At 36.9% G+C, this 22,207-nt stretch overlaps 1 protein-coding gene across 1 annotated transcript in view; it reads right to left on the reverse strand.

Annotated features, from left to right (window-relative positions):
* The window catches only part of pdss2 (prenyl (decaprenyl) diphosphate synthase, subunit 2), a 57,705-nt gene that overhangs the window by 23,452 nt on the left and 12,046 nt on the right, over positions 1–22,207 (reverse strand). The window contains exons 2-3 of the mRNA XM_034017001.3: positions 14,579–14,713; positions 2,758–2,956 (exon numbers count right to left, since the gene is read on the reverse strand). Of these exons, the coding sequence (XP_033872892.1) occupies positions 2,758–2,956; positions 14,579–14,713 (334 nt within the window). The remainder of the gene's footprint in view (positions 1–2,757; positions 2,957–14,578; positions 14,714–22,207) is intronic.

A 22,207-nucleotide genomic window follows, 5' to 3' on the forward strand; every position in this document is an offset into this window, starting at 1 on the left:
CACATACATTACAACCCCTGGTTACCTGACACAATTGCACTCCACCCTGAGGGTACTGGCTGCGGAAAACACAGACTGCTTGTTTTTCGCAAATCTGATGGAAAAAACAGGCACATCTAATCCTTCTTGTTCGAGGGGCTGCACTGAGCTTTTTTTATTTTGGGCGTTAATTCAGAAGGAAACACACATCAGCTGTACGGTTTCCTCATTCTCCCTGGAACAGCAGTCACTAAAGGAGGAATATATTCTGGGGGTGGGTATGGTCAACAAGAAGTTCAGTGGAGATTTTTAAAGAGTTGAGCACGAAAGATGTGTATGAATTGCCTCTGGGAAAAAAAGTATGAAGTTTGTTTTTGCATGTTATTTTTCAATTTATGCTTGTTATGTAACAATTTGTTGTTTTATTATGAAGCTGAATCTCTACTTTGATTTCTATACTTTCTAATTGTTCTATTGGAAGATATCAATTACTTTCTTTGTGTTTTTTCTATTTTTTTAACTGCCCAAATACCTTTGTCTGCGACTCTGTGTGTGTGTGTGTGTGTGTGTGTGTGTGTGTGTGTGTGTGTGTGTGTGTATATATTGTAAATATGGACTGGCAAGGAGGGCTATAGTGGAACATTATTGACCCGAGGGAAGAGTAATGTTACCAACAGGGGGCTAAGATGCACCCTGGAGGTAACAAAAGTCTTCCCGAGGAGCATTTCATTTTCCACTATGAGCGGAGTCTGCAGTACATATTTAGGAGCAGCAGTGTGGAGTAGTGGTTAGGAGTCTGGACTCTTGACCGGAGGGTTGTGGGTTCAATCCCTGGTAGGGGACACTGCTGCTGTACCCTTGAGCAAAGTACTTTACCTAAATTGCTCCAGTAAAAACCCAACTGTATAAATGGGTAATTGTATGTAAAAAATAATGTGATATCTTGTAACAATTGTAAGTCACCCTGGATAAGGGCGTCTGCCAAGAAATAAATAATAAGTATAAGTATAAGTATATAAAACTACCGCATAGTTATCAAAGTTTTTTTTGGCATACAGCTCTCTCTCTGTCTCTGATTTTACTGACTGCTGCATAATCATCGAGTTGAATTTGTTTGAATTTCAGAAAGTCAAAAAACAGTGACAGTGACGTTTTAATCACCATTTTAGTGTTTGGAGCATCTTTCTTTTGTAGTATGTTTTGTCATTCATTTTCTGTCACAGAATCGGTGTTCAGCCATTTTCTCTTGTCGTGAGGAATGCAGATGAAAGATGTTCCTTTGAAAACGGGCAGGACTGACGGTGATGTGAACCAATCACATGACACATGCAGACTATTGCCCGGTGGTATAAGGATGTCAGGGCAGTAGTTCAATCTATTTTTGCTCCTATGATGAGGTTTTAACCAATCACAGGCCAGAATCTCCAACCACTTATTCTATATATATATATATATATATATATATATATATATATATATATATATATATATATATATATATATTGCTTTTGGTAATTCTCTGAACACGTACTTCTTGTCTGTGCTTATATCATGGCCTTAAAACAGCTTTTCGAGGGGTCATCGGTTGTTCAGCAATTTTTGGCCAGGTATTTTTTTCCTATTACTGCATTATTTCACAACGTTTTTATTACAGGTTCAGTTCTAAAGACATGCACCCCATTTTTGCTAAAAATAACGGTAATACATTGCTGACAATACTAGGCTTCTTTATCCTGTAGCTGTGCTTTTGTTTGGGTTTTTCATAGACCAGTAGATTGACATTAGACACAATCACACAATGCCTAATACCCAAGTTTAGGGGAATACTAATACTTCTCTAGAAGGCAAGCCAGTTGTGTTCTACAGTATTGCATTCTAATGCTTTGTTTCCATCTGCCACTGGGATCAACATGACAGATCTTTGAGAAAATGGTCCAGTTCATTTCAATTGGTAGCAGGCTTGAATTGGGACTGATGGTATGAGATTGGAAGAAGGACTTAGAGAAATTACTCCAGCCCAGTCACTCCAATGGGTAAAGTGACATATAGCCTGACCCATTGGGATCATAAGCTCACCATATTGAATTCTACACTGCCAGTTAAAAAAAGGGGTCAAACAACAAGGATTTTACAAGCCAGCTCAAATTAATGTAAGGAGAACAAAGTTGTTTTATTTTATTTGATTTTTTTTATAATTGTATACTTTTTAAATTTCTGAAGACGTGTTTTTTGATGTTCAATAAAGCATATACATAGAATAAAGGATGTTTAAAACTCAGCTACCCAGGGCAATTAGTCTATCGTCCTCTAATATCTACGGGGAAAAGCCTAAGGAAAAATAATTGACTTTGCTAATATTACCCATGGCAATAATAAAACAGATTTGCATTTCATTACCAGTCTTGAGTCCCTCATCTAATTGTAAATGTGTATATAAATAAATGTTGTGCACAGAGGCCCCAGTCAAAGAATCTCCAATCATTTATCATGAGCCTGTAAGTATTAGTTACTCAGCATAACAAGCATGATATTCCACCCCAGTGCAAACAGCACAGGTATTCCACATGAGAACTAAGCTGTCTCCCATTTCACATAACAGAAATGATAACATGACGCACAGTGAGCTTTTTTTTATTGACATTCAAAGGACTTTTGTGCCTCTCAATTACTTGTTTGTTGTAATTTGCTGTCTTTTGACAACAGGACATTCCTCTCTTGAATACATGCATAGCAAGTAACTGCAAAAAAATATCTACAACAAGATGGTTTGTACAGTACCTTGGTGTTATTGAGTTGCGCCAGACCAGTACATGCATTGGCGAGAAGGAAGTCTCCGCTTAAGACAGCCATTTTGTTTCCAAACTGCATGTCCTTCAGTGGGCCATCAGAATTGGTCCACTCCTTTAGGTTCACTATCCCACGATGCACCAGGAAAGCAGTATGGATCAGTTCTGTTATCTCGGCTAGATTGCGCTGGCTACAACAGAATGAGAGTGTACAGTCATGCCAATTAAGTCATTAACAAAAAAATTTTTTTGCTTTAAGTATTTGGTTTAAAAACACACACACAAAGCAAATACATATATAAATAAAATAGATATAATTAAATTTTTATTTTACATATTCTACATACATGTACTTGTAAAACCTCTTGGATGAAAAAATCTTTGACGAGTGTTGTAAGTTTCAGATAAACCAGACAACTCACTAGAAATATTTTTTTCAAAATGGTTGCATTAGCGATTTTATGAGAGCTGTTTTCCGAAAGCCCATTTTTTTCTGCTGCCAATAACTTTGATTTTAATTTTTCATTTGTTGCAGGAGTGAAGTTTTCTGGTTCAAGACACACCTTGTGAAAATGTTCTTGCTCTTTCAATGTATGGGCTATTCACAGCAGGTAGGCTCTCTGCAAGAGTTTGCACATTGAAAAGTGAGCTTTTTCACTCTATCACTGTGCGGTGCACACACACAGAAATACAAAGTCAAGAAATATCCTGAACATCACAAACAATGGCATTGAGGGGTTTGGAAAATGCCACAGAACCCAGATATGCCTTAGTTATTAGATTGTGATTTAGCATCCCCATAAGTAATCATTTACGGTTCATAGAGAATGATAATTGCTAATATATTGAACAAGGAAAACTTATTAAAAAGATCAGCACAAATTCAATGTTGCTTCTTTAAACCTACAGCTGACAACAGGGTGCAGAGAAGCTTTCATAAATGACACACAAAAAAATGTAATGACACAAAATCTAGTTGAAATGGGACATTTATGTGACAAAAAAGGGTTCTGACACTGTGCCATGCAATACAGCTTTGACACCAAAATCCTGCAGCCCAATTTGTGTATAGTACTATAGGTATAGTTCTATCCATGGTGTATAATAAGAATACACTGAAAACAGGTTCATAGTAGAGCAGTAGAGTTTTTGAGGTGCGGTATAAAATAAAATAGACCCCCCCCCCCCCCCCATGTCTTTTCCAGCAAAAAGGGTTTAAAAAGATTCAGAGAGAATGGTCTCTGGGTTCTTAAAATTGGACTTTCATTGCATTGGCCATGGCCCAGGCAAGCGCTGCAAGGAATTTTTATCTTAATTCTGTTGTTGAAATGGGCAGCTGATCAGCATTTGAAGCTCTGGGTTGAGGAGACAAGATGCATGATCAGAATACTAATCAGGAGCTCTTGGACTAAAAAAAAAAAAAAAGGCTAGCTTGGTGGTGTCATATTGCAGCAGAAGATCCTGGGACATATAGGCATCCCTAGCGTTGAGCAGCTATCTTCAGTGATGCCTCATTTCCCCGGCTGAAGGCAGCCATTAATATCCAGGAAAGATCAACTCCACCTCTCTGACCTCTGCTGCTTCAAGAGTGCTAATGACAGTCTTGTCTCTTCATCAAGCCCACTAAGGTTTTAAATACGACCATCTTCCAATGCAGGCATGCATGGTTAAACCACAGGGAAAATGTGTTGGAGACTAGCATTCTCAAGCTGTATTTTCATTTCTTACTACATGAATCACATTCCTCTATAAAAAGCGCCATCTGATTGATGGTACACCTTAGAAGGTATGTTATGGTGGAACACAACAAGGTACTGTCTTCATCAGCCAAAAGTCCATGAAGCGAAGATAAAGTCTAAATTAAATTTCTGAATGGTTGCCTCGAGAAATCAAAAACACAGGTTAAGAACAGACAGAGGAATTACATACTTCATTCAAGACTGTTATGAGTACAGACCCTATTGGGAATTATAAGGGTTTACAGATGAAAAGGGGCTTGGTGAGCCCTGTCAAGCAGAACAAGACATCACTGGTATCAAACTGCAGTACACAGTGCCATTTTAGCTCTTAGCGCTTGCAATTCTGATCTAGATACCCAGCTGTTGCCACACTATGCCAGTACTGACCTCAGAGCGTTTCAGTCTGTCTGAGACAATACACAGTTTCACTCTTTCTCTTCTTCTGTACCGCCTTTAGAAATGGCTGGGATGGGTACCTTACTATAAATAGCAGCAGATTCCAGTTGCATAGCAACGTACCACCACCAGATGTCATCTTTGTGGATTGTTTTATACAGCTCCCAGGACTTAAGTGCTGTTTTAATTCTCAGGTTTGCCAAAAGCATCCTTATCAGCTGCTACTGTACCTGTTGATGTCAAAAGTCACAGATGAAAGAGAAAGAATGGGGGTTTCAGAAAGTCCTCTGGGTATATCTTAAGCCTTTTAGGGTTTTCTCTCATTTAGTCCCAAGCCAAAAACTCAAATGAGATCAGCAGAGCTTAACTGATTAGAAGCCACATTCTTGAAGCAGGTCTGGGTTTCTTTTTCTTTAAAAGAACCATGGGATGAGTATACATACATTGCCTGGCCACTTTATTAGACCCTGTCTACATGATTGGATTAGTCAAATTAGGTTGATCATGTGATTTCAAAATAGTGTTTTTCCACTGAGGAACAACAATGTTCATTCAATATGCTACCAATGCGAGAATATATGTTTATTGTCTGATGAGGGCTGTCAAATGCACATTTTTTTATGTGAATCTAGTAAAAACTGATGTTCAGTTGTCTGAGAAATGGAAAGTGGTATGGAAGAATGAGAGTTCAAATCCCAGTGCAGGAATTTCAGGCATCCTATAACCTGCTTCAATTTAGCCAGCACGCTCTAATAAATGACATAATTAAGAAGCCAGTCACCGAGTTTCCTTAAACATTATACCTTATATATATATATATATATATATATATATATATATATATATATATATATATATATATATATATATACACACACACACACACATAAATGAGAAAGATATGTACAACATATCGAAACGTTGGGCAGCGGGCTCTTTGAGTTAATATAAATAGATTATATATATATATATAAATAATTAGATTAGATTAGATGTAATACTGTGGAGGACACCTGAAATAAAGACACACACTTGTTTTTAGATTTACTTAACAACTTAACTAAATGGATAACTAAGGTCCTACCTATTTCACGGCTGTGAAAAACATGACACTGACCGTGAAATTCATTCTCTACTGTGAAATCGGTTCTGTTCTGCACTAAAATTCAATTAAGTTATGTGTACCTTTACAGGTTCCTGATGTGATTATTAGCTTGTTTCAATTTAAAAAAAGAAAACTCATCCTGAACTGGACAGGATTTATTGATTGACACTTAACAGCAGCCAAAAACCACTCGGGGCTCTACTCACTGATTGGTAGATATGGGCATTCCAGGGCGGGTTTAGTATCCTAGAGATCTCAACTGGTACTGTTGGGTGAGTGAAGATTTTGTAAAATGAGTGTCCAAAATAAATCCGACATGGTGATGGCGGCAAACTATTTTGTACCACCTGCAATGTTTAGTTGGATCACATACGCCGAGCAATGATCCAACACCATTTAGACTCCGACTAGAGCCATCAAAGACAAAAACACCGCAGAAACAGGGAATGAATAAAGAAACAGCTGCAGTATGCTCCATGCTCACATTCAACCACTGACTTAAGTAAATTTGTTAGTCACCTGCTTTTGTTAACTTCAGGGCTTTAAAATGTTTATATTTTGCTGTTTTTAAAATACATGTTCATGCTTTGTTACACCACAGTGAAATTTAAGATTTAAATAGCCGAGACATTTACAAAAATGGACAGTGAATTTGGTAGAGCCCCAAGTCTTAACCCATATGAATTCCCATTTCAAAATATTCTGGATCCGTTTACACAAGGACAATTCAAATAAAACAGTCTACATTACTTAGCAGCTATCTCAATGTACCATGAACCCTATTTGCTAGAGGATTACCATACCCCGGACAACTATTAGCAGGCTCTAGTCAAGCAAGTAACATTTTATAAATGCTGCATGTCAAATGGGAGGTGACAATTACAGAAGATATCAATACACATCATACCAGATGGTAATGAGCCATACTCAGAGGGCTAGCCATCACAATGAGAGTGCCTGTTTAAATGAGTGTGGTAGAGGTAATGGGAATTGAGAAATTACTCATGGGACAGCTAGCCACAATTTTTCATTCTTTGCATTTATCAGTTAATGCATTTGTGATATTATCTGGAACATTTAATATTAATACAATAACTGTTTCCCCAGATGATTCAACAACAATAACATACATTTTGTACAGTAGTTTTTTGTCTTTCATGGGTGTATGTGTCCTACAATAACAGTACCGCCACACACTTGCTGTAATTTTTATGTTTTCTTGTGTGGATTTCTCTGAAAGCTTGTGAGGCTTTTACATTGTCTAACAGATGTTAAGTTATAGCAAGTCTACACATTCTTACTTACACAACATTACATACCAAAAAATTACTTTCTAATACTAAAAAAAAAAAAAAAACACCAACGATATACACCACAATACCAACAGATATTCAACCACACTTCAGTGAAGTAATTCGAGACAGCAGGGCAATCCCAGGTAATAATTTGGGATCAATTCAGAGACTATGAAACACCAAATGTATCTTAATCCTCGCCTGGCAGAATCACTGTCCTTGAGTAGAGGCTGGCGTGGTCTACGCTCAAATCAGAAACCGGCCTCCAGTCAGCTGAAATGTCAGATTGCAGCTTTGATGTTGTGAATGAACACATGCCCACTATGAATCAGAGTTGCACACCAGGTATATCCAAGAATGAGTTCAGACTGTGCAATAACCATACTAATTATATCTACAGAAGAATAACATACCTTTATACAAGTCGTAGGGTTACCTTATTGTTTTAAGACTGTCGTCAAAACGTCGTCAAATATAATGTATCCATTATCTATTTCGGACAGAGGATACTAGGTTGTTATTGACTGAAAAATCAAGATGAACTTGTTGACAGTGATGGAAATAAAACTTTTACCCATTCCAGGTTTTACTACAAGCTTGATCAGCCACAGTGCAGGTAACAAGCTGAGATGTGTCTCATTAAACACAAAGGATCGAACCAGGATCGTATCAAACTGCTTTGCAATGGTAGTCTTATTTCCATCCATGGTATATATTCTCCTGCTGGCATTTATGACACTATGATAAGGAAATATACGTTTAGAATTGTAACTAAAGATTACTTTCTTAACAGTAATAACATATAGTTGCTATGGATAGGATCCTAGTGGGACTTGATCTATAATATCATAATTTAATTTGTATACATTGCACTTTGACGTTGCAGTTTTAGCTACTTTTAAATTTACATTTTATATAACACAGCTTTGAAAATTGAAAATTAAACTGCTGAGTTTAAGTGCACAAACCGGTATGCTTGAGTTTGAGTCCTGCAACACCGACATAAAAACTGGGCTAAGAATGCTAACTTGATTAGTTGTCCCTCACAGCCCACATAGACATAAAGGGCTTACAAAGTAATCAAGCCAGCAAGGGAACGTACCAAGGCTGCACGCTTCTGTGATGCTTAATTTGGAATACAGACAAAGACAGAACAATAAAACCACACTATTACATTATGCCCCACCTGAAGAGTTAAGTACATCTGGTTGAATTTTATAACTCAGGCTGGCAGTACTCCTTTTTTCCCTCCATGATTTCAGAGCATTATTCACAGGAGCTTTTTTTTCTTTTCTTTCTAGGGTAAGAAGACATTTTGGGTACACAAATTCACAAACCTGCCAATGATGATAATAATAATAATATGTGACAATCAGAATTGCAGCCTGTTCCTTTATACATGGCTCGCGACTATTTTATTAATACAACTATTTTTTTTTTAAAAAAGGAAAAAGAAAATATTACCCCAGTCCTTGAAACAAATGTGAAAAACCACAACTTATATAGATAACCACAAACACTGCATTATAAACAGCATTCTGTCAAAAAATAAACAATGTGATACATGGCGCCCTTATGCTATATTCCATAAAAAATAAAAAATCCTGTTAGGAAGTCTGGTGTCATTAGAGGGTGCCAGTAGGAAAATAGCAGCCAACATGACACTGAAAGGGGAGTGACAGGCAGGCAGGGAGGGGTTGTACCGTAGTTTCAAAGTGAGCAATGTCGTCACAGAAAAATGTGTGCATTAGGTGGCTATCAAGGGACTGGAAGAACTCAGTCACTTCCTGTTGGGCAGGCAATGAGAACACTATAGGAGCTTGTCCCAGGAAAAAAAACAAAGATCAACTGGCCACTTCCAATAGCTTCCAACAAGAGTGACACCCCATGCCTCGTTTTGACTCAACCTATGTAATAAAGAAGTCATTGACACAATCTGAACTGTGCCAAATATAATATTGAATTATCGTCACCTCCTGGCTCCACTTTTAAGCTACACAAATGTGAAACTGGCGTCTGTATCAGTGGTCTCCTTACATCCTCTTTTAAAGGCATGGGAGGGAAGTCAGAAAGTAAAAGGGTACCACTCGACTTGTCTGTGGCTACAGAGCAAAACAAAACTAAAAACAACACAAATTAATTGCCATTCAAGAAAACGCTGCACTTTTCAAATGTGATGGCATGACTCACCATGGCCAATTATACACAAGTTTGTATTGGACGTCTGTGGCGAACTGAAGGAACATTTCCACTGGATGATCTGTGTCTACATGTTTTCATATGTTCATTGTCTACTGTATATGTATATACTTTTTGTATTTATTTGCAAAAAAGGAGACAGACCCACTGCAGATGAAAATCTGTACACCATAGCAATATTCTATTTGGGTTTTTGAAATACAGCAAATCTGACAGAATGAATGAACAATGAATTTGCATATCAAATGTATAAAAGCGGTTTGCAGTGTGCAGTTGTAGAAGTGATGTAATGCATAAAAGATGACAGACAACAAAGTTCACGGTCCAAACAATTCTTTATTGGTTCCGTTTTTAGTCCAGGTTGTGGTGACCGTAAATAATAATCCCAGGCAATACACAACAATGGGTTACAATCCCAAAATAATAAACACAGTATAAACACACACAAAGACACAACCACGATCAGAGTGCTAACGTGCAAGTGGTGAAATACAATTTATTAGTGCACAGTGGTGAAGTGCTGTCCGGGTTGGTGCTGGCCTTAAGCAACAGCTCCCGGTACATGTTAGCCATCTAATAAGAACAAACAAGTACAACTAGAAATGACAAAACAAACAAACACTAAACACTCACGGTTACTTTTTATTTTCCTTCAACGGTTCTCTCTCAACCATAACAAAGGAACAGATCGCTTAGCCACGCCCCCTTTTGTACCGTCAGTCACTCCCCCTTGGTTAGCGAGTGCAACTGTTTTTCCTCCAATCCGCGGCTGCCACATCACTTCCCGTCTGGGGCGATGACTTGGGGTATTGTGGCTTCGCCCCCTTTCTAGATGGCCGACTTCCACCTTTCCCTGGAATGAATTGTCAGACCATCCAGATCGGGAGGGAGATTTATAACCAAGATTCATTCTTTCTCTGTCACAATAAGTTAGACAGATAGATAGAAATTATTGTTTCAACAGACAGGTTTACCAAAAGCTTCTGCACTAACAAATCTGAATTGTGCACCTTTGTGCAAAACTGATTCTAAAAAGATATAATTTGTTTAATGTATTAATTACTGCAGTAAGCAGTTCAGTGTTGCTGTGCTTCATTAGCTTCACTGGTTTAATGGTGTGTGGAGATTTAATAAAACAGCAGGTGTCTCAGCATAATAAAACTAACTAATTTCCTTTGTACAAAAATCTTCACACGCCATCAAGATATAAGTCAGTAACATGGTATGGTCTTTTCACAAGCACAGGATGTTCAGATTTCAGTAATTGTGTTTGCCTATATAGCAGCACTCTCTGTCACAGGTCATGTTACAGAATCATTCATTGGCAAGGCTCATCCTTAGAATGTCACGTTTTAATATGTTTTTTATACCACTTGTGTTGCATGTTTTTAGTTGAAAACTATCTACACAATGCACGGATGGACATACAGATGTAATATGATTTCTCACACTACTAGTGAGGCAGGAGTATTAAAATTCACTGAAACATTCTGACTTTCAGCTGTGTTTGAAATTAGCTGCATAAAAAAAACACACACAATCCTCAAGTTATTCTGCTTACTCTTCGGTGGTTGAAACGGTTGGAAAAGTAATTTCAACCAGCACTGCCAAATACATTTACAGGCTGAAAGATAACAACTGTGGCACAATATACTGTTAGAGTTCAATATAGACAACAAGACTGGAAAAAAAGAGATCCCAGATGGCTTTGTTTATATTTGGGTACCATTTCTGCTAGTCAAGGTCACTGATGAAGACACTAGCTGAAACATTTGTCTACTTGACTTGTTTCCCATTATTTGGTGCCCCAAACTGACAAGTTTCAATGCTCTGTAGTGAATGTTTTTTATTTTTGTACTGCAGAATTACAGAGTTTGTATTTTCAAGAGTAACAGAATATAATGTACAAAAAGGAGTGTTACAGCTATTGTGGTCTATTCCGTTGATCTAAACAGTGACGGATCAAAATGCAGCCATCATATTTATTAAAACAACAGGACTTTTGTAACAATTTGCGCAAGTCTCTTATATGTATTTATGTTTTGTTTTTTTTTGGTTTGTTTTTAAAGTGTGTGAAATGACATGTTGAGTCCTAATTAAACATTTAAGCAATGGCGGTATTTAGATCAGCAGCTCTTTAGATCAATGCCTTGACCAGACTGCACCCAGCTACCTCCAGACCCTCATCTCTCCCTACACCCCCACCCGACCTCTCTGCTCAGCCTGCAGTAGAGGACTGGCTGTACCTCCTCTATGCTCCCCTGCCTCCAGAGCCCGCTCCATCTCCACCCTCGCCCCGCAGTGGTGGAACGACCTTCCTACGGATGTCAGGACTGCCCAGTCCCTGACCACCTTCCAGTGCCTCCTTAAGACACACCTCTTCAGACAACACCTGTAAAACTCAACTCTTCCCTTCTGGACTATATAGCACTCTGCCTTTAATGCACTTTAACTTGCACTTATCTGCTCCCTATTTTACTGTATTTAATCCTGCACTTAATCCAATCTGTAGTGTTTTCCATTTCACTTGCACTCGTATCTAACCCTGACATAACTATCAACACTATTATCTGCTGTTGAATTACCTCAATACTAAATCGTAATGTGTTTTATATTTGATCTTATTAGGACTGAAGTCATTGTATTTCGTATCTTACTCTTAATTGTACTGTAATTGTTGATATGTATTTTATTTTGTATACAACTGTAAGTCGCCCTGGGTCAGGGCATCTGCTAAGAAATAAATAATAATAATAATAATAATAATAATAATAATAATAATAATAATAATAATAATTCAATAGCTTCCAATGTCTCCTACTGCAGCAACCCCAAAAAGTATCATTTAGCTTCAATAGCTGAATACATTTTCCAATCATTTACCTTTGACAGTTGAAATACAGACAGGCAAGTGGACCAACCCTCATGTCATAATTGTGTGAGAACGGTTTTATTTGTCCTAAGTAATTGGGAACTAACCAGGCCAACTGTATCAGGACACAAGGCTTAGTTCACGGTTGCATGTGGATATTTATTTTGGCTAATCACGAAGCAAAACCTTTAACTAAGCCCTGTGCACAATGTGCATTTCAGCGGAGGTATCATAGCTTGACAGCACAATCCTGTTTTTATCACAGTCTCTCCAGCATCACATGGATTGTTAACCAGGCCTCAGGACAGGAGCGGGGGTATCACAATGACAAGTCAGTGTCAGTGAGTGGATAATGAAAATAACGCCACACATTCATCCTGAATGCCTCTGGATCAGATTAGCTCAGCCTTATTAAAATCGAACAGCATGTTGGTGCCCAGGTGCAAAGAACTGCCATCATTTTGTTTTCTCACTTCTCTCTAAGGACAGTTTCCTTCATGAGTTTGGGGAATTTGTGGCAGCTCAGAATTGATATCCATCAGGGTCACGTCAGTGGTTTAGCTGTTATTCCAAATTGCTACTGTACCAGCCAGCACACATACTGTACTTTATGATGCAGTTCTGACCTTGCGTCGATTGGGTACCAATAATAAAACAAGCGCCTTCATACAGTATTTTGTTTTGTTAAATTTCTAAACTGCTTTTAAACGTATACCATATACTTTTTTTGTGTCCGTTTGCTATGACTACAAGTAAATATATTTCAGTGTAAAACTAAACAGTATAGTGAACACTGTATGTTTAAATCTGTCTAGCCCACTTTAGACATGTTACTTTTTCCTGAAGAGATTGGATATGTAGCAACAACTTTGTAAAGTAAAAAGAAGTTAAAATTGCCAAAAAATGACATTGCTTTTGACACAACTGAAGAGCTAAATTGGACTGCAAAACTGTAATTTGGAGGCAATGGGAGGCGTTTTCCACATGGTGCATTTCAAACCAGCCCCTGGCCCTCAAATGATGGATAGAGATTGTCTGGGCAGCATCCATTGCCATCAGGAAAGAAATGAAGTATGGCAGGCAGACCTGCCTCAGTCATGATATTCAGATATGGCTGCCATGTTACAGTACATGGGTCTGTTCGTTTGCCATATCACAAGGAGGGAGATTATTGAATACTTTTTATGCTTTACTTTTTTCTCATTTTAAAAAATAATTCTATACTCTCTTCCTTCTAATAATGCCATACCTTTTGTTCTTTTTATTTTTTAAAGATATAAAATTACTTACACTATATAGTCAAGATTTACACACCTTCAGAATGTCACTGATAAACCACTGAAATCTCAGCAGTGAACGAAACTCTCTGTGTAGCGCCGTCTATCAACCCTTACCTTACGGTCCTTAAGATTATAGCATCCAGTCCTACTGTTGAACATTATTTTAATACAAAGGTACTTCTCTTGTTATAATTTTAGTAGTTATAACCTCTCTTTGAAAATTGAATTGATTTGTATTTAAGAATCGTTTGCCGACCGTATAATATGTAGTTCCCAGTGAAAATTCCCATTTTTTAAAGAATAGTGTAAATATACATCTTGTTATCACTTAAATACAGCAAATACTTGCCTTATTGATACACTACCTGTTGTAATGCATTTAGGAACCTGGCAGCCGGTTTAGTTTGCTTCCAGATACACTACAAAAAAGTTGTCTGTGCTTCCAGTAAATCGGAAATATTTCTGCTAAAGATTGCACTGTCCAGTACAAGAAGGGGACATTTCATGTGTCTCTTGTTATCTTTGCATTTATGTTTTTATTTTGTTTGATAATTTAATAAATATGTTTCTGCTTTAATAAATATGTTTAAAAATTTTGAAATATCTTGAAATGCCTATTTTTAGACTGTGAAATGCTGTGAAATAAGCAATTTTTTTACTGTGAAAAGAAAACAGCCCTACTTATTTTCTAATTTAAAACAAACCACTTGTGTGTGTGTATTTTCATAACATTAAACACCCAGTCATAACATACAGTGCACAGAAGCTTTAAATTTAGATAAACTTTGACTATATGTTAATAACACAACATTGACAAAGGATTAAAATGCTTGTCCAACTTTACAGCTTTGTTTTATTTTTTATTTTTTTGTAGAGCTACAGTAGCCATTTTAAAACACACCAAATAAATTCTGGCTGCAACGTTACCTTGGGTAGATTCCGCTCACCATGTCCTGTTGCAGACAGGCCTCTGCTGCTGTGTTGGGTCCTGCTGCTTTGGACATCAGCAGCACAACCAAGCCTCTCATCTGGAGATTGTTCCTGCTGTCATAGACAAACCCCCTGTGGACAGAAACACACGTCACTGGCACTGTTCATGAGCTATTAGAACACACAGAACACTGTTGTGCAACACAATTAACCTACATTTTAAAAGGTCACATTTCAACAACACTGAAACTGTCCATTGTGAACCTGGAAAAGAAGGCAAGTTTTGAAGCAACAACTTGTAGATGACATTTACATTTCTCTTATGTTCTGGTGAACCCATACAGTAGTAGCCTAACAAAATACCTACAGTACAACTAAATCACCTACTGTATATTCTTTATTCAGATGTCAGGTTAACTTGAGTGAAAGAATGTGGCATCATGTTTGCAACCGGGTTTACCCTGTCCTTGGGAGAATAAAAGGTCACATACTAGGACTTGGATATCATCACCAGGCCTTGGCAACACTATGATTTTGGGTTAACCCCCGAAACATCAATCATGGCGATACAAGACCACTAAAACCAATGACAGTAGAGCTGCTGAATGACTGATGCAGTGCATTATAAAACTATATGTGGTGACCAACACACAATTAGATTTTACTAAATGAGATACCGTTATACTTATTTTTCTTTCAGTTGACAGTAGAAAATATGCTGCTTGCTGTAGAAAAAAATAATAATTTGATGCTTTTCTTCAGCTCATTTTCTGTGGCATTGTACTTTGGTAAGGTAATCTGGTTTTAACATTGGTTCTGTGGGAAACCTGTATAAGATGCCCTCCATGAATAACACAGGCAACTTTTTTGTAGTGCATCTGTTAGAACTTGACAAGCTGAGATTTATTGGCAATGTCATTTTTGAAATGTCATTTTTCAAGCAGCCGTAGGCCAAAAAAAAAAAAAAAAAAAAAAAAAAAAAGAAAAAGCTTTATTGGAGTCCTTCACATTTTCCACACTAAACAAACAGTTTCTGCTTATACTGTATGTCTTGCCAAAAGCCATAACTCATCTAATGGTGAGGGCAGGACTACAAGGATTACTTTAAAGACACATATACAGTACTAATTAAAACCTGGTCAGTGATAATCAACGATGTCTGAAAGGGCTGTTCTAAAATGTATTTCTCATGACTTAATTTGAATCTTGTCAACTTTATGCATATTTGTTAGAAACACGGTTTGCTGGGTGGCTTGCCATGTGCAGCACAGCTGTTTATTCTGGTTAAAATAAAATCTGTGCAGATTGCAGATGATATCACATTGGCTAATACAGCTAATTAAAGAGGGGTCACCGCCTCAACAGTGCATAGTTGCCAGAAGATCTATACTTAGTCTTTTCCTAGATATCAATACTTTAGAGAAACTGATGGAGAGTTTGGATTTAGTGTACACAGTACAAAAAATGTCAAGTCAAGTAGACAAACGTTCTGGTCTGAGTCTTTATCTGAGCAATAACCTCATGCATATGAAGGCACAAGCTGTAAATTCTCTTGAGTTTTATCATGTACAGTACACACAATTTTCAATTTATTAAGATGTTTTAAAAAGTGCTTTCTTATTATTATTATTATTATTATTATTATTATTATTATTATTATTATTAATAATAATAATAATAATAATAATAATAATAATAATAATAATCCCTCCATCAACTGTAAAAAATGAACAAAAGGAGTATTAGCACTGGACATTTCTATATTATAAAATGGCCAACAGGTGAAAAGGGGTTCCTGCAGAAAACAATTTCCGAATTTCTGAAAATGTATGAATGCAGGCAGGATTTAATTTTAAATCACGGTGAGAAAACAAAATTTTAAATTGTTCAACAGGTTTTGTTTAATAACATATTCACTGCTATTGTTAGAGCCTTATACTTCAGCATTTCTTCTTCTTCTTCTTCTTCTTCTTCTTCTTCTTCTTCTTCTTCTTCTTCTTCTTCTTATTAGTTTATATGGCAGACGCCTTTATCCAAGGTTTATGACACAGCTCAGAAAAGCACAGCTCTTTCTTCTCATAATTCTTTCAAATTATCAGACAATACTTGAGGGTAAACCAATAGCCGTGCAGTCACGACACAATTACATGCTGTACCGCACTAACATTTTCACATATTGCTAAATAATCTCATGTAAATGAAATGCAGAAAAATCAGTCCCTAATAAGATAAGCGTTACTTCTTGCTCTCTCCCTCTCTACAGGCAAAACTTAATTTAATTCACACTCCTCAATAAGAAATAGATTTTTTTTTTTTTGTATTACATACTAGCAACACCGAATGTAATTGATTTATGCAAATCAAAATGAGAGTTTTACATTAGTGGTCATTGTAATTTTTAACAAAAGAAAAAAAAAACACAGCCCAGACCATTATTAATGCTTCTAGTCGAGAATAATTTATACTGTCTGCCTTAGGTCAGGTATACATTTTAAGATCAACATTTGCATTATTTGATAATATTTTGTGTTCCCTTGACCTCTGATGGTGAGGCATGTTAACGGCCTACAAGCTCTATAACTACTTATTCAAGTGGAGCAAGATAATTCTGAGAGGTACTGTGGCTGCTTGGAATTTTGTGGAGCAAGATAATTCTGAGAGGTACTGCAGCTGCTTGGAATTTTTTATACTTTGTTGTATATTTTGTATGTGGACCTGAACTGTCTAGTCTACTTCATAGTCAATTTTTCATTCTAAGCTATACTTATTTATCCAATAAAAACAAACAAAAAAATGCATATAAAATATTAATCCCATAATTCTGTCTTTTCAATTAAGAAATTAGGGCTCATTTACTCCATCTCAAATTAATGCAAAAGCTCCATCGATAATACTGCAATCAGTTACAGTAAATGCAACGTGTGCACAAGCTGTAATTAACATAAAGCTAATTCTCATTAATCAATTCTAATAAGAAGACTATCAACATACAGTACACATAACAGTACAGTGATAACTAAGTTCTTTTTTTTTTACTTCAATTCAAAATATTAATTTTTCAAGTACAATTAGCTAAAAAGAAGAAATATGCGACAAGAAATGTTTCAACGCAGGGATACAGTTAATTGCTTTACCTCAGCTATGCAGACACTAACTTTAAAATCAGACAGGATAAACTGCAGCCAGGTTGTTGAATAAAAACATCTAAAAAGGATGCGTTAGCATATAGGAAAGATACAACAACCCAAGCAGCAAAGGTACACAGGCTTATCAATAGGTGTCAATATTTTGTATATGCTTTTTAATAGTATACTACACTTGCATGGCATATACTGTATGTTACTACATACATGTTTATAATGTGAATGTTTTAGAACATCTCAGAATACATTAGGTAAACAGTGAAGTGAAAATTGGGCAGCCACAGTTGCCATGGTAATAAACTCAAAATACATTATACTTATAGACTGCTGATGATCTTAATGCCGTACACATTTCACCTGTTGTATTCCACAAAACATCACAGATAAACCCAATTCATGACATCAACCGTACCATTTTCAGTTTTTACCATGCTGCATTCTCCACCATGGTTGATGTCACCTGCTTAAAATAAAAAACAAATCATACCTAAGGCACCTCTCAGAATTCCATTCAACTGCAATGTAAATTCAAAACGGTGACGTACCTCAGCCATTCAACGGTATTCTCTTCATCAACCTTTTCCCTCTTTTCAATGAAAATGACAGACGAAATGAAGGTTGGTAATGGTTAGAAAACGAGTACAGCTGGATTTTTAAGTCGTACATTCAATACTGCAGTATACTCTATACATATAATACAGTTATAGGACTGTGAGTGTCTGTGTATGGGTTATATTAGCACTTCAGAACATCTCGGCTTTCCGCCTCGGTCCATTCACTTCATCTCATACGGCCCTATAACCCTATATTAGCACAAGCTGACTTGAAAGCTTGGATGAGCTACAGTATAGTACACCACATGAAAGAGTCACTTATGGATGGGACTACAGTAACAGTCCATCTCTTACCTGCTGCTTGTAGGGAGATTGTATCTAGATCTCTGACATAAAAACTTCCAAAACGTGAAGAAAAAAAATGAATAGAAGCGTGGTTGTTTTCGTGAAGCCACAATTGGCAAAATACTCATGGGAACAGCATGCAGCAACTCAACAATACTGTACTGAATGAAACCATAACCAAGCACAGGGTTTTAGCACCAGAGATTGAGACAAAAAGCCATAGCGTTTTTTCTACTTTTAATAGGCTCCAGAAACCTTTTAACTGAATAACTGTTTCCAGGCAAACAGAATAAGGCGTCTAGCTAGTAGTGTGGAGAAGGCCAAACAGTCAGATTGGAGTTTCGTTAAAGAAATGTCAGATGGTGTTATACCAAATAATGCAATTAGAGGGTTAGGATCAATAGGGTGCTGAATGATTTGGGAGAGGGTCTCAAACAGGTGTCCAGAAGCGAGCTAGATTAGGACAGGACCAAAACACATGGATAAGGGTAGCAGGGGCCCAGTCATCATCCTGGAGATTGAATACCAAACCCTGCTCCCATAATATGTTTATGTTGGAAACTGAAGGACAGTGTATTCAAGACAGAATTTCATTATATATTTTAGATATCAGGCCTTTGCAGTAGGGGTCGAATCGAAGCACACAGTCAAGTGCGGACTCAGGGGGAGGGAACTGCGCTACTGTAATCCTGACAATTTCTAATTTGTAGGTATCTGAAAAAGTGGGTTCTGGGCAAATTGTTTTTCTGGGAGAGTTGTTCAAAAGATCCAAAGCTGTTGTCGATAAATAGGTCTTTCAGACACTTTGCATCGTTCCCATGCCATAGACGAAAAGCAGTGTCTTCCACTGAAGGAGGAAACAAATGGTTTCTATCCACAGGACACTATAATGAGTCTGATTGTAACTCAAAGTGTTGTCTATATTGTGCCCAGACTTTAAGACTTTGTCGAACTACAGGATTAGTACTAAAATGAGATTTAGTTAATTGAAGAGGAGAACACAGCCACACAGGTAAGGAGGTGTACTGAAACGGAATAACTGAAACGGATTCATTTTCTTAGGTCTTTGTTTCCTTTTTATGATTTTTGCAACTACTGGCCACAGACCTATGTAACATGTATAACTTTTCCTCAATGTTGGTCCAGAGTCCTCCTCTGCTGGACAGATGTTTCAGAGAAGATACCGTCAACCCTTTGTCATTCACTAGTTTCAGCAAAGAAGAATGAATCAGCAATTTTTATTTTAAAAGAAGAAATCTTATGCAGGAGTAGACTTAAAAAATAAAAATTCAGAAACATTAAAAGGGAATAAATCATACTGTATATTTTATACAACAACAAAAAACACTGTACTGTGAAGATGTTTTAAATTATGAGTCAACAGACAATGACACAGTATGATCTTAGTGATAAATACCTGTGCAATATATTTACAATAGACATGTAAACATAAAGGGCTTGATAAGTTATCTGGCAACCAGGAAAAAGCCAGAACACCTGCTGTACAGGAGGGGAAACAAGCATCAGCTAGTTAAAGATCCAGCATCAGTATCAATTCCTTCAGTGTAAACTGGAAGTGAAAATATCAAGGCAATGCAACCCAAGGAGCAGTTCATTTGGACAGTTTTAATCCAGACTTCTTGGGAAAAGTCAGAGCTATGAATCATGGCCATCATTAAACTACATAGACTGGGGTCTCACCACCAACTCCAGAGCAGGCACCGGCTGTCTGTTAACACGCTGCAGATTACACCTCCCACTGACACAGTCCACATTACAAATATCTTATTCGGAAAAGGAAAAATAAAACTAAACTAACCAACCATGAATGTTAATTCAATCAGTTCGTACTGATGTTGTACACACTCCCATCTCAAAAGACATTACTGTACAATCTGACCCTACCATAGCATCATACTGTAATAATATACACTAATAGAAGCATAATAGGGATAGAACACAAACCCTTTCTTTACTAGATTTTCATTAAGGTTCACCCACGATTTTAATTATTTGAAAAGATCTTGCACTTTGATATTGTTAAGGTATTGTATGTTAAATGATCAATATCTTCTAATCACCTAAGCAATTGATCTAAACACAGCTGTTTTAAATACTCTCATGATTTAAATCTTTAAATTATGAACCTCGTTTTTTTTCTTCTTCATTTTTAGAAACAGAGAGAAATAATGTACTGTAAAAGGACCAGCACTGTTGGGCATTTGCTTTTCATATCCTTGGCCCATTTATTATTGTTTTATTCACAGTACCCTAATTGGCGATTCCAGTACTGGAAGGGATTCAAGATACCAGATCATACATTGTACTGGATAGTTAACATATTTTACATGTACTGCCTCCATCACTACCATTCTGATGAAACCCCATACATACAGCATATAAGCCAGGCTAACCGGAATTTCAAACTACATATCGACAACTTTCAGATAGACCCTTGTGCAGCAGTTACAAGCAGCTTTAACTGCTCACAAATAAGACATTGAGTACATTATACAGTATTTTACACAGTGCTTTTACGGCATATACTGTGCAGGCACAGGTTTACTTACAGTAGCACTACAGGATTCACCAGTACCAATGATGCAGATCAAAAACTTTTTTGGAGAACAACTACAGTCTGATTTAACACAAGAGGAGGGCACCGTAAGAAAAAAAGAATTCTATAAAAATGCTTTAATCAATCTGCTTCGAACGTTTAACCCCCTTGCAAAATGGATCCTCAAACATTAGTCAACCACTGTAGCAACTTGTCAATGGTTATCAGTGTGGCATACAGGCCAGAGCAGACAGATTCATAATGCTTCTGCTAGACTCTGCACTTTGTCAAACAACAAGGTTATCAATCATACACATGATGCGGTTCAGTGTGGGGAAAAATAGGCTTACCTACAGACTACATACTTCTTTGTTCTTGGGCAAGATTAATTCTGTACAGCTAACCCAGCCGTACAGCATCCCACAACAGACGCTGTGTCCAAACTTGATTATTTATTACTGAACTGTCAATTTATACACTACTAAATTATATATTTTAAAGACAGCCATTGCAGTAGATACTCAGGTATCAAGAAAAGCTCACAAAACTCTAGGTATTATTTCATGTCAGCAAATTATTAAACGTCTTTGTTGATTTAAAAGGAGGCTGACCTGCTCACAGAAGAAAGCACAGGATGTGAGTCTGGGAAACAAAACAAGCAACAGAAAATACGGCCAAAATGATCTGAAATGTATTGTATTGTATTGTGGGGTACAGGCACAACTGTAATACAATTTTAATATATCCCACATCTGCAGTCTATAGCCTTTTATTGTAAGACGAGCCGGCTTCATAAATGTTGTGCTTAGCAACAACTGACATCTAATAAATAAAGTTTATTTATTTTCCCCAAAATAAAAATCTATTATTTTTCACATTCCATATTATACCAAAATAGTTTCTTTATTATCGTATATTTGAAATAATGCTTATTCTAATATTATTGAAAAATCCCAGAATAAAGTATTCCATCTTAAAGGTTTCTCTTGACTTTCTGTCTCACACTTTCCATGGATTGGCCAGGGTC

Source organism: Acipenser ruthenus, chromosome 6, assembly GCF_902713425.1.
Source record: "Acipenser ruthenus chromosome 6, fAciRut3.2 maternal haplotype, whole genome shotgun sequence".
Classification (NCBI taxonomy): domain Eukaryota; kingdom Metazoa; phylum Chordata; class Actinopteri; order Acipenseriformes; family Acipenseridae; genus Acipenser; species Acipenser ruthenus.